The sequence below is a fragment of the Cyclospora cayetanensis genome, unplaced genomic scaffold, assembly GCF_002999335.1.
Source record: "Cyclospora cayetanensis isolate NF1_C8 unplaced genomic scaffold, CcayRef3 CcayRef3_contig_60, whole genome shotgun sequence".
Classification (NCBI taxonomy): domain Eukaryota; phylum Apicomplexa; class Conoidasida; order Eucoccidiorida; family Eimeriidae; genus Cyclospora; species Cyclospora cayetanensis.
Genome location: NW_020312591.1, coordinates 160349 through 175606, shown reverse-complemented (window position 1 = coordinate 175606; position 15258 = coordinate 160349). Strand labels below are relative to the sequence as shown.

Sequence of the window (15258 nt, the reverse complement as noted above, 5' to 3'; positions counted from 1 at the left end):
GCTGTGGGAGAATCAACAAAGCTAAGACACGGAAATCGATGAGCAAAAAGGAATATCGATAAATATGAAGTTGCCATTGGCAAAAGCCACACTACATAGAAGTAGACAAACTGATTACTTAATTTCAAACCAATTCATAGTTTAACGCACATACTGTAGTATACCGACGTTAAGCTTAGCTTAGTGCGCTGCCGCTTGCGAGTGCCCCAAAAAAAACCTTCTTCACGCAGAACTAACTACCACAAGTCGTCAGACGTGAGCGGTTTTAGAGGTTGCCTCATGAATTGAACGATTATTGGCGTACAAGTGAATACTCGAGAAGACCTAGTCAAAACGTCTCGTCGAACCATTGTGCCTACACCAAAAATATTAATATCAGGGCTGGTGCTAAGTGCTCATTTCCAGCAGCATCCAGCCATGCTCTTACCTCTGTATAATCTGTTCGCTTGTCCCCGGTTCGTCATTCCTGATGAGGTGTTAAATTAGAGAATAGTACGGTTGGTGCTGCGCAGATTTGCGAGCCAAAGGCCACGATGTAGTTGGTAATGAGAGTTCAAAGTCGGTAAAATGAAATTTGGGACGGTCATCTAGTGCTGATGTCTTTATCATTGACTAGACTTTAATATCTCTAGTTCTAGCAGTTGGAAACTGCATACAGCCATCTCACTGGTGCTCTGCTCTGTTGGATGGGATGTTATCCGCTGTTGAGCGTGTTTGTCTTATGAAACCAATTTGCCGACCCTGGGGCGACCTGTACAACTTGGGAGGCTTTCATTGCATGCGTTATCATCTGCTGGTTTAGCTCTATTTTACTGACCCGTTGATACCGATATTTTAGCTTATGCTACATTGCGTTTGTGGCAGCTGTTCCCTGCTTCACTGTGGTGTTGCTGTGGCTGCAGTAGAGCTACTTTCAAGGTACAATTCCATTCCTCTTCTTCCCTCGAAGTAAGCAACTAGCTTTACTTGGCATTGGCAACAGACTACTACCGGCGCCGCCGTCATGGTCGCTACATTCTTATGCCATAATATCTTCGAGTTGCGGTTTTTGCCACTAAGAGTATTTACTTTGAAGGGGCACTATTGGAGGCGGAGAGCTATCCACGAAAGTTTGCTGCTTAATGGACCCGCTGGTCTGGTTGTCCCGTTTGCCGGTGCTTCCGTGACTGTACTACTGAGCACATATCCTGGTAGACGAGCAGCTTTCCATGCACTCCTGTATCTTTCGCGCAGCATGCTGCGGACTGCTACGCGCCACACTCTCTTGAGCTCTAACTGCCGCGTCTGCTGCAAGCGCAGCATATTTCGCTAGCATATGTGGACAATTCTCGGAGGTCAATGGCATAGAAATGGAAAAAGTCTGGGAGACAAACGCAACCACAGGCTCACTGAAAGAAAAAGGTATTGAGTCCTCTCGAAAAAAAGTATTGATCTGCAACAGCTTCTGCCTTGAAATTCAGCTCACCGCATCGTCGTCAGGCTCGTGCATTAATGGACACAGTTCTGTACAATCATCCTTCATAGCGCAAATGCCGTTTTTGTTCTTGTTTAGGAGCCCCTGCCTGAAACATAATACCACAGCCTAATAGCCTGACACCTAATGTGGTTCAAGCCTAAAGATCCCCACGTATATGGGCAATTTACCGTGCAGTCTAAGGTTACCACTTTACAAAAATCAGAATAACTGACCATGCATCTCTTATCAGTAAGCCAGTGCTGTGAACTGTCTTCAATAGCTGGCACGCCATTTCCAGACCCTGTTCCGTATCTCTCTGGGTGTAGCTCGCGGAACTAACTTTGTGGACAGCCAAGGAATCATCTGGAGCGGGTAATTTTGCTGGGTGAGAAATAAAGTCAGCAAATAATGGTGAGAATAACTCCGTGAAGTACTCTTGGACATTCCTGCCTAGCTTAGCGACCCTTTTATGGCGGTTCCTCAGCGCTTTGTAGTATAGCGTTACTGTAATCCAACAGAGCAGAGTTGCACAACCACCAAACGGCCTGCACAGCATTCCAGGCTCTCCGGAGGCAGCTAACTTTGATAATTATACTGTGCGGTATTTATGCCCGCTTTTCAGCAATATGCTCGCACTCACCAACTGCCATTGCCTCCTCTAGGCCCTCTCTGGCAGACACATCGTCGCTCTGAGGCATAAGAATAGGACATAGAGGTGGTATGTGGCGCGTATGCCGGTCTCACAACTCCTACAGTCTCAGGAATAGTTATTCGCCTTTGGCGGTAGTGGTCCGCGGTGTTGGCTGCTTCACAGCGTTCATGGTTTCAGGCTATACTGAGCGGCATCTATTCCGGCTCGCATCCTTTGTGTACCTCATTATGCAAATCCGTTTTTGTGTACTTCGTTGGATGAGCCATTTTTGAAGGGTTCAATGGCTTCTTTGATGCTTGTCTGTGCATTCTCTGATCCTTTATCAGCTTCTGCTTTTTCTGCCACTTTAGTAGAATACTAAGGCTTGGTGGACCCGTGTCCGAACAGCAAATGCAGCTACAGTTGTGGGAGGACGAAAGGCCCCTAGATTGAGTACACTTGCTATTTGCCACCTCCGCTCCAGTCAACATGGAACTTCCATGAATCTCTGCCGCATAGAGGTATGGGATATTCAGTGGGTGGTAGTTAGGTTCGTATTTACTATTTGAAATTTTGTAGCTACCACACGGCACACCGGTTCCACGAAGATCTAGAAAACTTCTGTGCAGAACTACTTGCAAAAGAGAGAATCCATGCAGCAGGGAGGAAGTAATGCTCGCTGCATCTCTTAAGCACCCTAGGTTGAAATCCCCGTTGCCCTTCCAGATGCTGAATTGATCCAGCACACTTTCCAGCCCGCAGTTTGTTCGCTGTCCCTGGTTTGACAAAGAGCATGGACGCTCTACTTGCTTGTGTTTAATATCACTCGCCGATGGAGAATTTTCCATCTCCAGAGAATTCATGTATGAGATCCGTGTGCTCATCTCTGAATAGACTTCGACACAGGTTTTAAAGAGAATTTTAAGCATATTTGACTGCCGAATATTTCCTAGACCTTCTTCTAGTTTATTCAGACGTCGACACTCCTTTTGCCACTGAGTTTCAAGGCCTAATAGAAACAGCACTATGGCCACGCGCTGGCGGCCTTGTGGAAGTTGTGCCAGTGGCAGAAACTGCGTCCCACGAGCATACACTCACACCCCATTTACACAGCGATTTGACCCTTGAAGCTCAACTGATCAATGAGATACGGATACACTTGGCAATGATCTCACAAAGTGCGTACTTTACGATGCTCGTGATGAGGGATTTATGTGATTATCGTCGCCCCTAGCTGTCCAAAATAAATAGGCGGCGACTACCAATCTGCATTACTTCTCCTCAGCAACGTGAAGATTGCGAGCTTGCGCCACCGTGTTGAGCATCAAGTGAGGGAGCTGGTTTGGCTCTTAGTAGGACCAACGCACCTTTTGTTCTAACAGCGACAAGTCCTTTGCGTGGCCTGATCGCCGTAACAAACGGTTGCAGAATTCCTCAGATGGCCAAGCGCGCTTCAACACATGTAGGGTCGACGCCAGACTCTCTGAATCCCCAATCCAGCTGCATTTGCTTCGGCGAAACAACACTCGACGAAGCTGCGCGCTATCTGATCCTAGGTAACCAGGAGCTCTATACAGCTTCCTCGCAGCATCGAGAGTGGACTGTGGAAGCTCAATATTGTATAATACCATACGCAATGAGAAGATGCGGCTGCCAATAACTTGCAATGCTCTTTCTAGCCGGTCAGCCTCTTCCAAGAGCACTTCAGTGTCGTACGGCTTGTTAAACTCAGCAGGCTTAGACAGAATGGCAAACGCAAGATCATGCAAGATAGTGCTGCGGGAGATATGGGATTTACCCCAAAAAATCACCATAAGGGGTGAAAAATCCAAGAAATAGTTCGTTACTTAAAGCCTAGCAGCGTTGACTTACATGTTGTTTATGTAAGAATGCTAGCCCATCTTTGGGTGTCTGTAGTTGTGAGGCGGTGCTTCGTAAACCTGTGGAGCGCAAAGCGAGAAACGCATTTCGTTTACCGATTTAGCTTAGCTACATAAACGCCCCTCTTCATGGCTTCCATGCCAGCAACCTACTGTTAGTAGCCAGCAGACAGAATCGCTTTATTTCATCCGCTAAACGCAGTGATATCCAGCCTACAGGCACCTATTTGAGGAGCAGTTGCGTAATGCGATAGTTCTGCAAGTGTATATTTGCTCGGTTGCGGCGCGGAAACTTCACAAATATTGTTTCCGCTGCATTTGGAAGCCTCGTGAGAAAGCTGAAATTCTGCGAAAAATCCATGATGAACCAACTGGCCCTTGCGTTTATTTAGCAAATGTATATCGTGTCGCACGTTTTGTACCAGTCTGAATGTAAGCTGCTCTGTTGATTTCAACGTTTCGCGGTAGAAATTCTGCTGATTATGCTTTTCTTTATGAAAAGCGTCATGGATATAATGGTCCTGAACTTGTCCAAATTTCCAGTCGCTGCCTAGTGTTCTGTTCAGTCTGTTTCTGAGGTAACGTGTCTCGTTTATTTTCTTAGAAAGGTTCTCTGTCTGCTTTTTAAGTTCTTGGACAATGTGGTATGCTTGAGCTCCCAAGGAATTGCAACGAACCCTTGATTCTCTCAAATGCTGCTCGAACCTTTCTTTCAAATCGATCGCATTATTTACTTTCTTCACTGCAACATCGATTTCTACGCACAATCCTCCTCGCTTAACGGATGCCGTTGTATGCTTTTCCTTCCACATATATAGGTGGCTCGTCATGCCAGCATTCGAATCGTTGCCCTGCTGCCTTCCCTGGCCAACTAGTTTACTTTGTATATCACAGCGTTGGTAGTGCAGCTCGCCAAACTGACTCTTCGGACCCCTCAAGCGTTGCATACACCAGACTCCCTGCTGGGCTGGCCTCTGCTGTTCCTGTATTTCTCGGGAAAGTTGTTTACACACTAGAAGCTTTGGTATTTCGTCTCTAACGGGCCACTGACATTGCAATATCTCGCCAGCAGGTACTAGATCCACCAAGTAAAACTTTGTAAGCTCGTTGCACATTGGCCATCGTGTGAGAATGGTCAGATTTTCCGGGTGTAATGTCGCTGCTTCGTCTTGCGACTCGCACCCCAGCTTGCTTATATGCTCCCCACCAAAGACAAGTTCGACTTTCTCCTCGTTCAAATGTTTCTGAGCACGCGAGAATACCCGGCTTTTCTCCAGAGGTTCGTGCAGAAGAGGGAGTTGTCCTTCGTTCCTATTTGACGTGTTGCGAAATGTCCACTTGCCTCGAGTGTAGCAAAGGGATCGAAGACTATTCTTCACAAGCAGTGCATGTGAGGACATTGATTTTTTGACGGAAGATCCCAGTGTGGTAGTCAGTTGCCGCATACAGGCCAATGTCGCAGCAGCGATGATGCATCCCAGCATGGAACCAACAGCCACGGGATCTATGATTCGGAGGGGCTGAGAGCGCTGCAGCACCGTATCTGGCTTGTTCAGAGGAGCTGGCAACGACATTAAAAGGGCAACTTGTGCAGATGGCAGCCGCAGCAGCATTACAATATACAATACAAAAAGCCGGAGCGGTTGCATTGTAGCCCAAAAATACATGACGTATTTGCGGTCCGACAGTAATATGATCCAGCAAGTCAAAACTGCTGCCAGCATCTCCAGAACTTCAGCACCCCTAGTCATATCGGCTTTCACTAAGTGATCGCTTGCTAGGGCAGTTCGGTTGCTGCTAACGTCACTGCTGTTGATACAAGATTTTTTGAGGACACGCCCCAACAAGCCAATGACACGGAAGCCCGTTAAAGCAGTCACCGCCGCTATACAGAAAAACGAAATCACAAGTGTTACTGCAAACGAAGCTGCAGCACTTTTGAAGGTAATAACCAGGAGGCTTCCCCAATTTCGTGAGGTATAACCTGACATGCTAAAACCAATCGCTTCTAGGATCTGCATAACTACTGCAGGAATGGCAAGACACGCCCGATAAATGATTGAGGAAAAGAAATACAGGAGCATAAGTGATAGCACAGCGCAGTATGATCCCTCTTCTACTATGTCCCCATTTTCCCCAAACTTCAACATGGGCTCCGACAGCATATCGTGCCACTCCGGAAGCTCTCGAATATTCCAGCTAGTCCTGTCTCCATTTTTCCCATGAACAAAGCTGTGTGAAACGATCGGAAAACTGTGTATCATGCTATGCTTGACGGTCAACCACTGAACCCACCACCAGTCCCAGCCTGCGTTGCGGGCTGTCGAGTTGCAAACTTCTGGAGCAGTTGTCTCGTTGATGCTTGGCAACAGGCCAACTTGGCGAAGCAACGACATGCACGGTTTTAGTGTAACGTTTTCCAGCATCAGTAAACCCGTTCGAAACCACACACTCAGTTTCACATACTGTTGGCTTGCCCAGGAATGCAGCAGCGACAGAAGTTGGTCCGACATGTCGCGGCCTCTAATCACGGCTTTGGCTGCAATCTTGAAGTGTTGTGAACAGTCCGAGTTAAGCAACAGGGAAGGCAGGCTGTTCTCACGCCAAGAATGCACTGAACTGTGAGAACCACCTCCGACTTGCGACGATTGCAGCCCCTCATGAGAATCTTCTTGCACAACTGAGGCAACCCAGAAGGCTACTAGAAGCAAAAACAAGTAGAAAACACAATGCCAATAGCGAAGCCGCAGGTGGCTCCAGCATCTCTCACTTAAGCAGCGGAATGCTCCCGTGCTCTTTCGCTTCTCCGATGACTTCTGGCCAGCAGCTGTATCCCTTCTGCAGAAAACAAACACAGACGACCGGTAAGTATTAATCAAGCTGCGCTCTACAGCGATGGCAAGAGCTTCAAGAAAACCCGACGTTTAGTTGTCCAGGGTAACAGGGGAGCAAATGGACTGTACGTGCTCCTGAGAAACGCCACACGTGGGAGTAGTCCACAAAATGTGCAAAAAGCCAATACCCCATGCGCCCTGGCTTGTGTAGAACGTGAAGGACATGAGGCCAGGCTAAACCAGCAGGCCACCTTGTATGGGGGTTGGCTAACATACCTGCAGCCCGTCAGGAGCATGTGGCAGGTGCAACAAAACAGCCAACCAAGGTGCAGGCGAGACAAAGCAATAAAGCTAAGGAGCAGCGCAGAGTGCATGATAGGGTGGAGCAAAGCAATGCATCCCCAGGAGGACACCAGAACGCCACTCTGGACTGCCACCTGCCGGAGCCCTATGCTGATTGGTGCTGGTCCTTCCATCCTGGATCCACGCGCAACTGAGCACACTCATCATATGAGTGCACTTTCAGCCTCTTCACTTTTTCACCACCCCTTGAGAATTTACTCCCCTAAACGCCCCCTACTGCAATCCTAGATCCACTATTCGCAAGCTGTGACTGTTGCACCTTGGTTGGAAGAACCAAATAATACAGGCATTCGGCCCGTACACATTTGTTCGAAGGATTGAAATCCCTAATTAATAGTGTTTCTATGGTATTTTTACATTGTCAAAAAATATATACCGAAATGCGATCTGTATGCCTGTCCTCAAGGCGTATGCGCCGAATCCGGCGATGTTGATGGGGCTTTGCATATATCTGTAACTCGCATTGACTGAAGTCATAGACCCAACCTATTTAGTACGCAAACAAATCCGTGTGTTAAAAAGGAACTAGGTCTTTCCAAAGGCTCAGAGTTCCACCTTTGTCTTCAGCATTGAGTTATAACTAAAAAATATGGGCTTGGGAATAACCAAATCCACAGCTCTACTGCTCTCGCCCGAGCAGGGCTATTGGGTGGGAAATATAATTTTATAATACGTGACGGCCCTAGGCGAGCTCACTGAAGCAGTTCGTAAGAGTCACTGTGAAGCTCTATACGCAATACTCTCGCTGCTGAATCAATGCTGCATTAGTTAACAACGTCTCAGGTTTTGAATGGCATAGACTTTTTACTAAGCAATCAGCGCTTTCGTGGAAACTTGCAACTTACGAGCGACTATCGCATCTTGTTGACATACCGGGTCCACCCACAGACAGGTTTTACTGAGGAGAACTGTGGTTCCAGTTTATTGAATATCTGCTTTGATGGAGGCAAAAACTTATCCAAGCCAGACACTTGCAATACTCTAGCAGTCTTCTAAGGGTGTGTCTTCGCGTCTTACAAGCTTATGATAATGAACACTGCAGTAGTAATCCTAGAAATCCCTTCAGGTTCATGCAGGCTTCATGACTCTGACGGAGGCATCTACTAGCCCGTTTCAAAGTATCTGAGTGCCATTCAAATCTTTGCAAAGCTCGTGTAAGCGAACTATGGCAGCTTCAAAATGTCTGTGGGCGTTGAACAGCCTTGTCTGCTCTTGTGTGCAAGCAAAAAATGTATTGTCAGATGGCTTCCAGCGTTGATTTCTATCCGAAGGTCCGCCGCCACGATCGAATGGTGACATGTACACGATATGGCTTCAACAGGCCAGTAGGGCACTGGAAGCTATTCTTCATACTACTACTACCCGAAATATGGCGCGTCAGACTCAAAGAACAGCGTTCCAAGGCACTTATGTATTCGAGGGATTGCAGTAGAGTATTGAAAGAATACCCTAGAAAACTTCAAGAACACTACATAAGGGGAAATATGACTTTCTAGAGAACTTACACACCGAAGAAGGCATGGACTATCTTGCTTTGAGCAATCTGCACAAGGGTATAAGCTCGCAGTCTACTAGTCTAAAGTCACATTAACTCTCATAGCGGACATTTAATCTACCCTATGTATCAGTTCTGTGGGCCTCTAGAAACACCTTTAGCCTCGGGCCCGAGTAAAGGCTTTCGAAATTCATCAGGGAGAATTAAATGGCATCAGCTTGAACATGAAAAGAGGAAGTGCGTGGTCAATTCGGTCTCTTCGTCTCTTCTACAAACGGTACATCTCATGATCTTTGAGTCAGATGCACAGGCTACTCCTCTGGCTATGCTCGTAAAGCGATGCGAGAAGGGAACTCACTTTTCGCATGCCGTTTGTAGCACGGGCACAAGACTAACATGAAACTCACAAGGCTGAAGGCGGGCGGCAATGCTGGAAGCGTTTGGTTTTGTGCAGTGGCACTGGTCCTGTTTGCTTTTTCATCGTATACTACGTTTTGAGCTGCTGCGCGAAAACGCACTCTTGGGGCTGCTAGTAGCTTGGTCTCCATGCATCACCGCGAAGAACGCGCATTTGCTGGATAAAATGCGTTCGAGGCCTCACGCCCTAGCAGTGATTCATTGCATCGAATGTCTTGTGAATACTCGGCCTATCAAGGTAGCAGAGCAGTATGGTAACGTGCAACAAGCAGCAAACCCCGTCGTTTTTCCGTGGTTAGTTGGAAGTTGTCATGTTATAGTGAAGAGAGACTCCAACCCCAAAGATCTACACATCTAGGTGCAAATGTGAAAAGTCAGTCCAGCAAGAAGCGGTGTTCTTGTACAGTCTCTGCATCCTGACATAAGCAATGAGTGCTGAGGACAGGGGTAAGCTATGTTTCTGGAGCTGGGTCTTCCATTTAAGCAAAGGCCTGCAGCTGTTCAGCCATATTGCATCATCACACAACTTCGCAGGAGATTTTTGAACTGCAGAACACTGCAACGCATCAGTGCCGATACTGCAAAAAACTGTCTTTCCATCATTTACAGTGCTACCTGTACACCTTGATTAATATCTTTGGAAGGCTCTGGAGAGATGAACAGACCACAATTTTCCATATAAACCACGACATAAAGGCACCCAGTAACCACTGCACCTTCTCACGTCCCTCGCTGATGCTTAGAAAAGCCCGTGATAACCGCAGTCATTATTGGTTATCACGATCTTGAGCTCCAGGCTTGCGCAGATGCAGCTCAGAATCATTGAGGCATCAAAATAAAGGCAGTAAACAAGTAGGCTTGGGAATACTTGCTCTGTTTCTTGCGTTACACTGTGCTAACATATCTCAAAACCGGTGCGTAGTGGCTGGTAGTGCTAGTTTTCTCTATACGGACATAGCACCAAGAAAACCTAGTGCTTTTGAAACACTGGCTTGCACTCTGCTTGACTGCTGTACAGGTTTGGAGGCAAGGGAAATCCATCCGTATCGCCAGCATGTAGGGCAGGTCCATTCCTATCGTCTTGTCAATATCTCCAGAGACGTACGCCATTCATGGGCTTAAAATAAAAGCGTGTTTCTTCGGTGCTTGCTTGTAGGCCCACAAGTAAGAGGAAAAGCAGGTATCAGATACACTTTCGTCCTGTAAGAATAAATATCACTAAGCAGAGGCAACGAAAATAGAATCACACGCCAGACTTTGCCAGCAGCATTGTTTTTTGTTTTTTGTCAGGTCTTGTCTGTTTCAATCATACTGGGATTTTGAGCGGTTGAGTAACGGCTATGCCATACACGAAGCCCCACTGGAGAGGTGTCATGTCTTCATCAGAGAGACACACTTAGTCTTCACCAACAGAGCTCGCATTTTGGACCCATTTCTCCAGTATTGTACAGAAGGTGACTCTCCGGGAGTTAAAGTCCTCCGTATAGGCATTTATGTGAACCAACACATCAGCGAATTAAAATCTGAAGAGGGGTCCTACAGTACAGCTAGTGCTGCCAACAGCAACAGCATACACTTCCCGCACGAGGGAATTCCGTCGTAAGATCAACCCGGCGTATATAATTTTACAGCGAATTTGCATGCCGAAACTCTACGCTCATAGCAGCATCAGGATTTGCCCACGATGCCTGAGAAGACTTCGCCCTGCTGGAGTGTGCCGTGCGTGCTGTGAGTGTTGCAACTATACACAGGCATTCGTGGTCTGCGAATCGATGAGATACATGCCAAAGCTGGAAATGCACACGTAAGTTGAAATTTTCATGTATCTCATTTTTGGTGTGGACGAAACGCTAGCCCTATCCCTAAAGTGCCCAAAGTGAAATCATCGAAATCCAGCAGAAGACATCGCAGCAACATATCCACATTTAATGCGCAGATGTAGATTTCGTATGAAATTTTGGGATCTGGGTCCCTACTGGCACCTTGCAAGCAGTGGAGATTACGGAAATTTCCCACTGTAATATGCGTTATTTGATTATGGTACTTCATCAGGCACCGGGAAAATAGCCTGACTGAAGAATTTCAGGCATTTTCATGTAACCTCAGATTAAAACACTTTCTAGCCTACCAGCTACATTGATCTTTGAGGAAACTACGTAGAGGATGGCATTGAGCGGCTGTCCATGGGAGAGTCACTGCCTAGCAAAATTATTTGGTTACATTCTGTAGGCATGAGACTATCATTTATCACCGCCGAAATTCATACGCTCCCGCACTCCTTATTATTGAGCCATGATACACTACATTTCGACTACATCAAAGTGTATTTAGCTTTGCTGAAGCACCCTTCAGTACACCACATATCACGTAAAATTTATATCACCGTACTTGCAAAAGCGCTCGAGTTAGATGCTGGCGCTTGCGAAGGTAGGCTTGCTGAGCATATTTTACAGAAGACAGATATCTCTCTATTTAATGAAGCAGGCAGTGGGCTGCTCTTGGCGTACCAGCCTCGTGCATGCCTATGGCTTTCGGAGATAGAAATTGAGTCAAACGAAAAGTAGGATGCGTGCAAGAAGCATGACAGTTTTAGTACACTAAAAACACAGCAGTACAGTAACTGGACTCAACGCTACGGTCCTACATATTGTGGTATCATGTACTTTCTGTTCTTTATTCTTATGCATTATTACGCAAGAAAAACATCAGGCGTGTAGAGAATCCTGCGAATTGCTGGTGGATGAACAAGCTAGCTGACTCAACACCTTGACTTGTGCTGGCGTGAACAGCGCCTTAGCGCAGGTTTCAATGATGGGTGCCTTGGGCTGCCTCTTCCGAACAAGAGATTCTTACCTAAAACTGAAACTTCTAATTAAGGCACCATTATGCAAGTCAGTCTAGTTTAGTGGTAGAACTGATGCAGAATAGCATTGTATTTAGAAGCAAGACATAAGATGCCATGGGTAAATCTCACCATACATTAATGCGTCTCAGTTATGCACATTCATGTCGTGATGCCACACACGCGCAACTTACTCAGTATCTCGCTCTCACTAGTAATGACGTCCAATGCACTCTTCAGCAGGTCATGTAGTTCGCATCGTTATTCTACTTGGTCTCAGGGCTCGTGCTACCCTTGACGCCCTAGGTGCGTTGCCATGGCGAAGGGACATATTGAAGCTGCTGTCAATAATCTCAGGTTTCTAAAATTACTTACATCCACAGGTCAAGCCATTTTGTCAAGGTGTCGGTGCTCGAATTTGACCGTACAATCTTAACCACGAGTAGTGGCCCCGACTTTCCGCATCTTTAAGCCCAACGGACATTAGTGTAGTGCTTTCCAATGCACATGCATCTCTTTGCGTTGCCACAAACCTGAATATATGGACATTGGCACAAAGAAGTCCCTACACTCTGCTGTTTGACCCTAAATTGCATTGATGCTTTTTTGGGGGAAATACTTGCTCTGAATAGTGCATGCGAGCAAAAGCAGGCCTCTTCCTGGCATGTATTCACTGATCTATACATGCTGGACAGATTTACTATGGCCTGGAAATTTGCATCAAGCAATTCCTGGGTATTGTCAGCTTACTTTTTTCAGTGTGTTCTTTCGGAATCAATGCTTCTACTCCAGTGTGTACAGGAGGCTCGGACGTAATACTAGCCAACAAGTGCTTCACAAGTGCTTGGTGTAATCGGCCTTACTGGGCTCAGCGACATTCAAACACTTTTTACTGTATTACTTACGCGCAGTTATCACTTGCCAAGAAATTGACTCACTGGTTTGTTAGTTCGTATAAATCATTTATTGCATAGTAGCGTGAGCTCGATGCAATGAAAAGCAACGTTTTGTGGTATGCGCTTGGTACTATATACATGTGACTGTTGATGTTCAAAATGCTTGAGGGTACAGCTATGCGGAACTTAGCTGTCCTTCTTTCCTCATATCGAGACCCTGCCAGGCACAGGCAGGTGAATGCAAAACTATTCTTGAGAAGTACTCTATAGCATTCTTTCAAGTTGCAATTGGACCTGTAGCTTGATTTCTCGCTACGGAGACCTGAGAATGAGGGTAATAGTTGGTCGCAGTGCATGATGCGAAGCAGTTGCATCAACTGCCTGTGGATGCAGCGGTATGTCAGGTCATCCTACAACAGTGGGATTGTTTTAAATATGCTATTTGGTAAGCAGTTTGCTGTGTAGTGGTAATCGTCTGGCGGAAAGCGTCCCTTTGTAATGGAGGTGTACAGTGGCAAAACGCCCGTTGGGGCAGCAGAGTGCCGCTTGCATTCCGGTGTAAAAGTACTAGCTCAACAGCGAACAGACTGCCACGATTAGGCAACAAATGGAATGTTAATGGACGCATAAATGAGGATATGGCTGCCAGAAAGGCTCATGAAAACTGTAAGTATAGCAAGGACCAGTCGTTATGCGTGGTTGTGTTCCCTCCAGGTGAATGAAACAAGTGATTCTTGGGACATGTATATTGGAGGGAGGGGCACTTTGACGGTGGCTTAAGTTAGGTACAGGACTTCATCTATCTCCCGAAATTACTAAGTTTCAAGCCTTTGTATGAGCTCTGACTCATCCATTCTTGCCCAGACCACCTCAATAGCAAATTTTGAAAGATTCACGGAAATTTTGGCAGAGAAACGTTTCTTAGCCTCAAGATTCATATTTCTCGACATGCTGTCCTTCAAATAGCCACAACGTAGACGAACAGGTGCTTTCAATGTGGAAAGGACTCAGCCATTAAACAATTGACCGTTAGGGCGTACACAACCAAGCAGTGAGCCATTTGAAGGTTTGGAGGCAAACGGGTGCAAAGTTGCACCTTCAGCTAAAAAACAACAGCTGATTCGGCAGTTAGAATGACTATGTCAGCGGGACCTAGCCCACGATCCAGTATGTGCCAGAAGAGAAGCCTTGAGAAAACTCGCTCTCCTAGTTAAGCTAGCCGTAGGCAGCCTCCCCACAACGCACCTGCTTCTACAGTAGGGAATTGGTTCGTATAATCCGGACTGCAACACCATGCTAAAAGTTAAGTTATTTGAACGGCGGGTATCAACCCAGTGGGAGCAGGCTGCTTGGCTAGCAACGAAGCAGCATCTGCTAAACAACAAGCCTTCCGCGGAGGGTACAGCCCAGTCAAAGGGGTCACAGTATATAGAGCCGTACTTGGGGAGCCATCACGAGTGAATTTCAGCGTCTATCCAAGTTCACGCCAATGGTAAAGACCAGCTTGTTCTACTTAAAATTAGATGCAAAGTGGATTGTTTAAGCAGCGGAGACGGCGCAAGAGTGCAATCTGCGTGCTTACACGTAAGTGCAGTCCCTGAGGCCCGGATTTGCTGAGAGGCAGCAGAATGCAAGGATTGTCGAGGTTGCGACGTTTAAGTGCACTTCGAATTGGAATGCAATCCTGTCAGTGTGCTCCCTGACTTCTAGAATGGTCCCGTGCACGCAGGCGTCATCGTAGAGATGCCGCGTGTAACGTTCCATGTGAGGTGTCTGCAGGAGGACACTTCGCTCCAAAACCAATACAGACTTATTAGAGACTTAAAGATTGTGTATCTAAAACAGGCCTTTCCTTTTCTGGCTTGCGCCCCTCAGGTCTCGAATATGAGAGGACAGGGCCATTTAGGGTGCTCATGTGTGCAGCCTCGAAGTACTCCGAGCATTAACCGCAATTTACACATGGCATGTAGCGCGCGCACACACACACACAGAACGTTTCAATCTTTTCTAATCAAGCTAAAGCCTTGTGCGTCAAACAAGAAATAAGAACGAACAAGCCGCTTAGTTCAGCTCTTCGCTAATTCGTAATAAGGTATCAATAATCTAGTAGAACGTGCCTCCATGTAACACTGGCCTTCTAATTGGAGGGCTCAGCAGGCGAGAATGCGTAAGAACCACCGAAGTCGATGCCATGTGTTCTTGATACGTACATGGTTGCTGAACAACAGCAGTAATTGAATCGCTTCATCAGACCAAGCATCACTCAGTTCAATGAGTTGGTGCCTTCGTTGGCACTCGCTGATATGAGACGGCAGTTAGAATTGAGCCGCTGGTTTATTTCATGCAACAAGCTCCGTCTATACACTTGACGGAAATCCAGCACTAACTCATTGTTCAGATTGATTCATTACATTGCTAATCAACATGATACGATCAACGGTTTG

The 15258-nt window shown here is 46.5% G+C and overlaps 1 protein-coding gene across 1 annotated transcript; it reads right to left on the bottom strand.

The window, feature by feature from the left end:
- Positions 1–876: 876 nt before the first annotated feature.
- LOC34621270 lies at positions 877–8463 on the bottom strand. The gene is made up of 11 exons (XM_026335180.1): positions 8329–8463; positions 8038–8153; positions 7078–7278; positions 4185–6805; positions 3960–4027; positions 3455–3823; positions 2330–3160; positions 2097–2145; positions 1663–2032; positions 1246–1388; positions 877–1010 (listed from the first exon to the last, which is right to left on the bottom strand). The coding sequence occupies exons 1-11, from the start codon at positions 8461–8463 to the stop codon at positions 877–879; spliced, it is 5037 nt and encodes a 1678-aa protein (XP_026190965.1).
- Positions 8464–15258: the final 6795 nt, after the last annotated feature.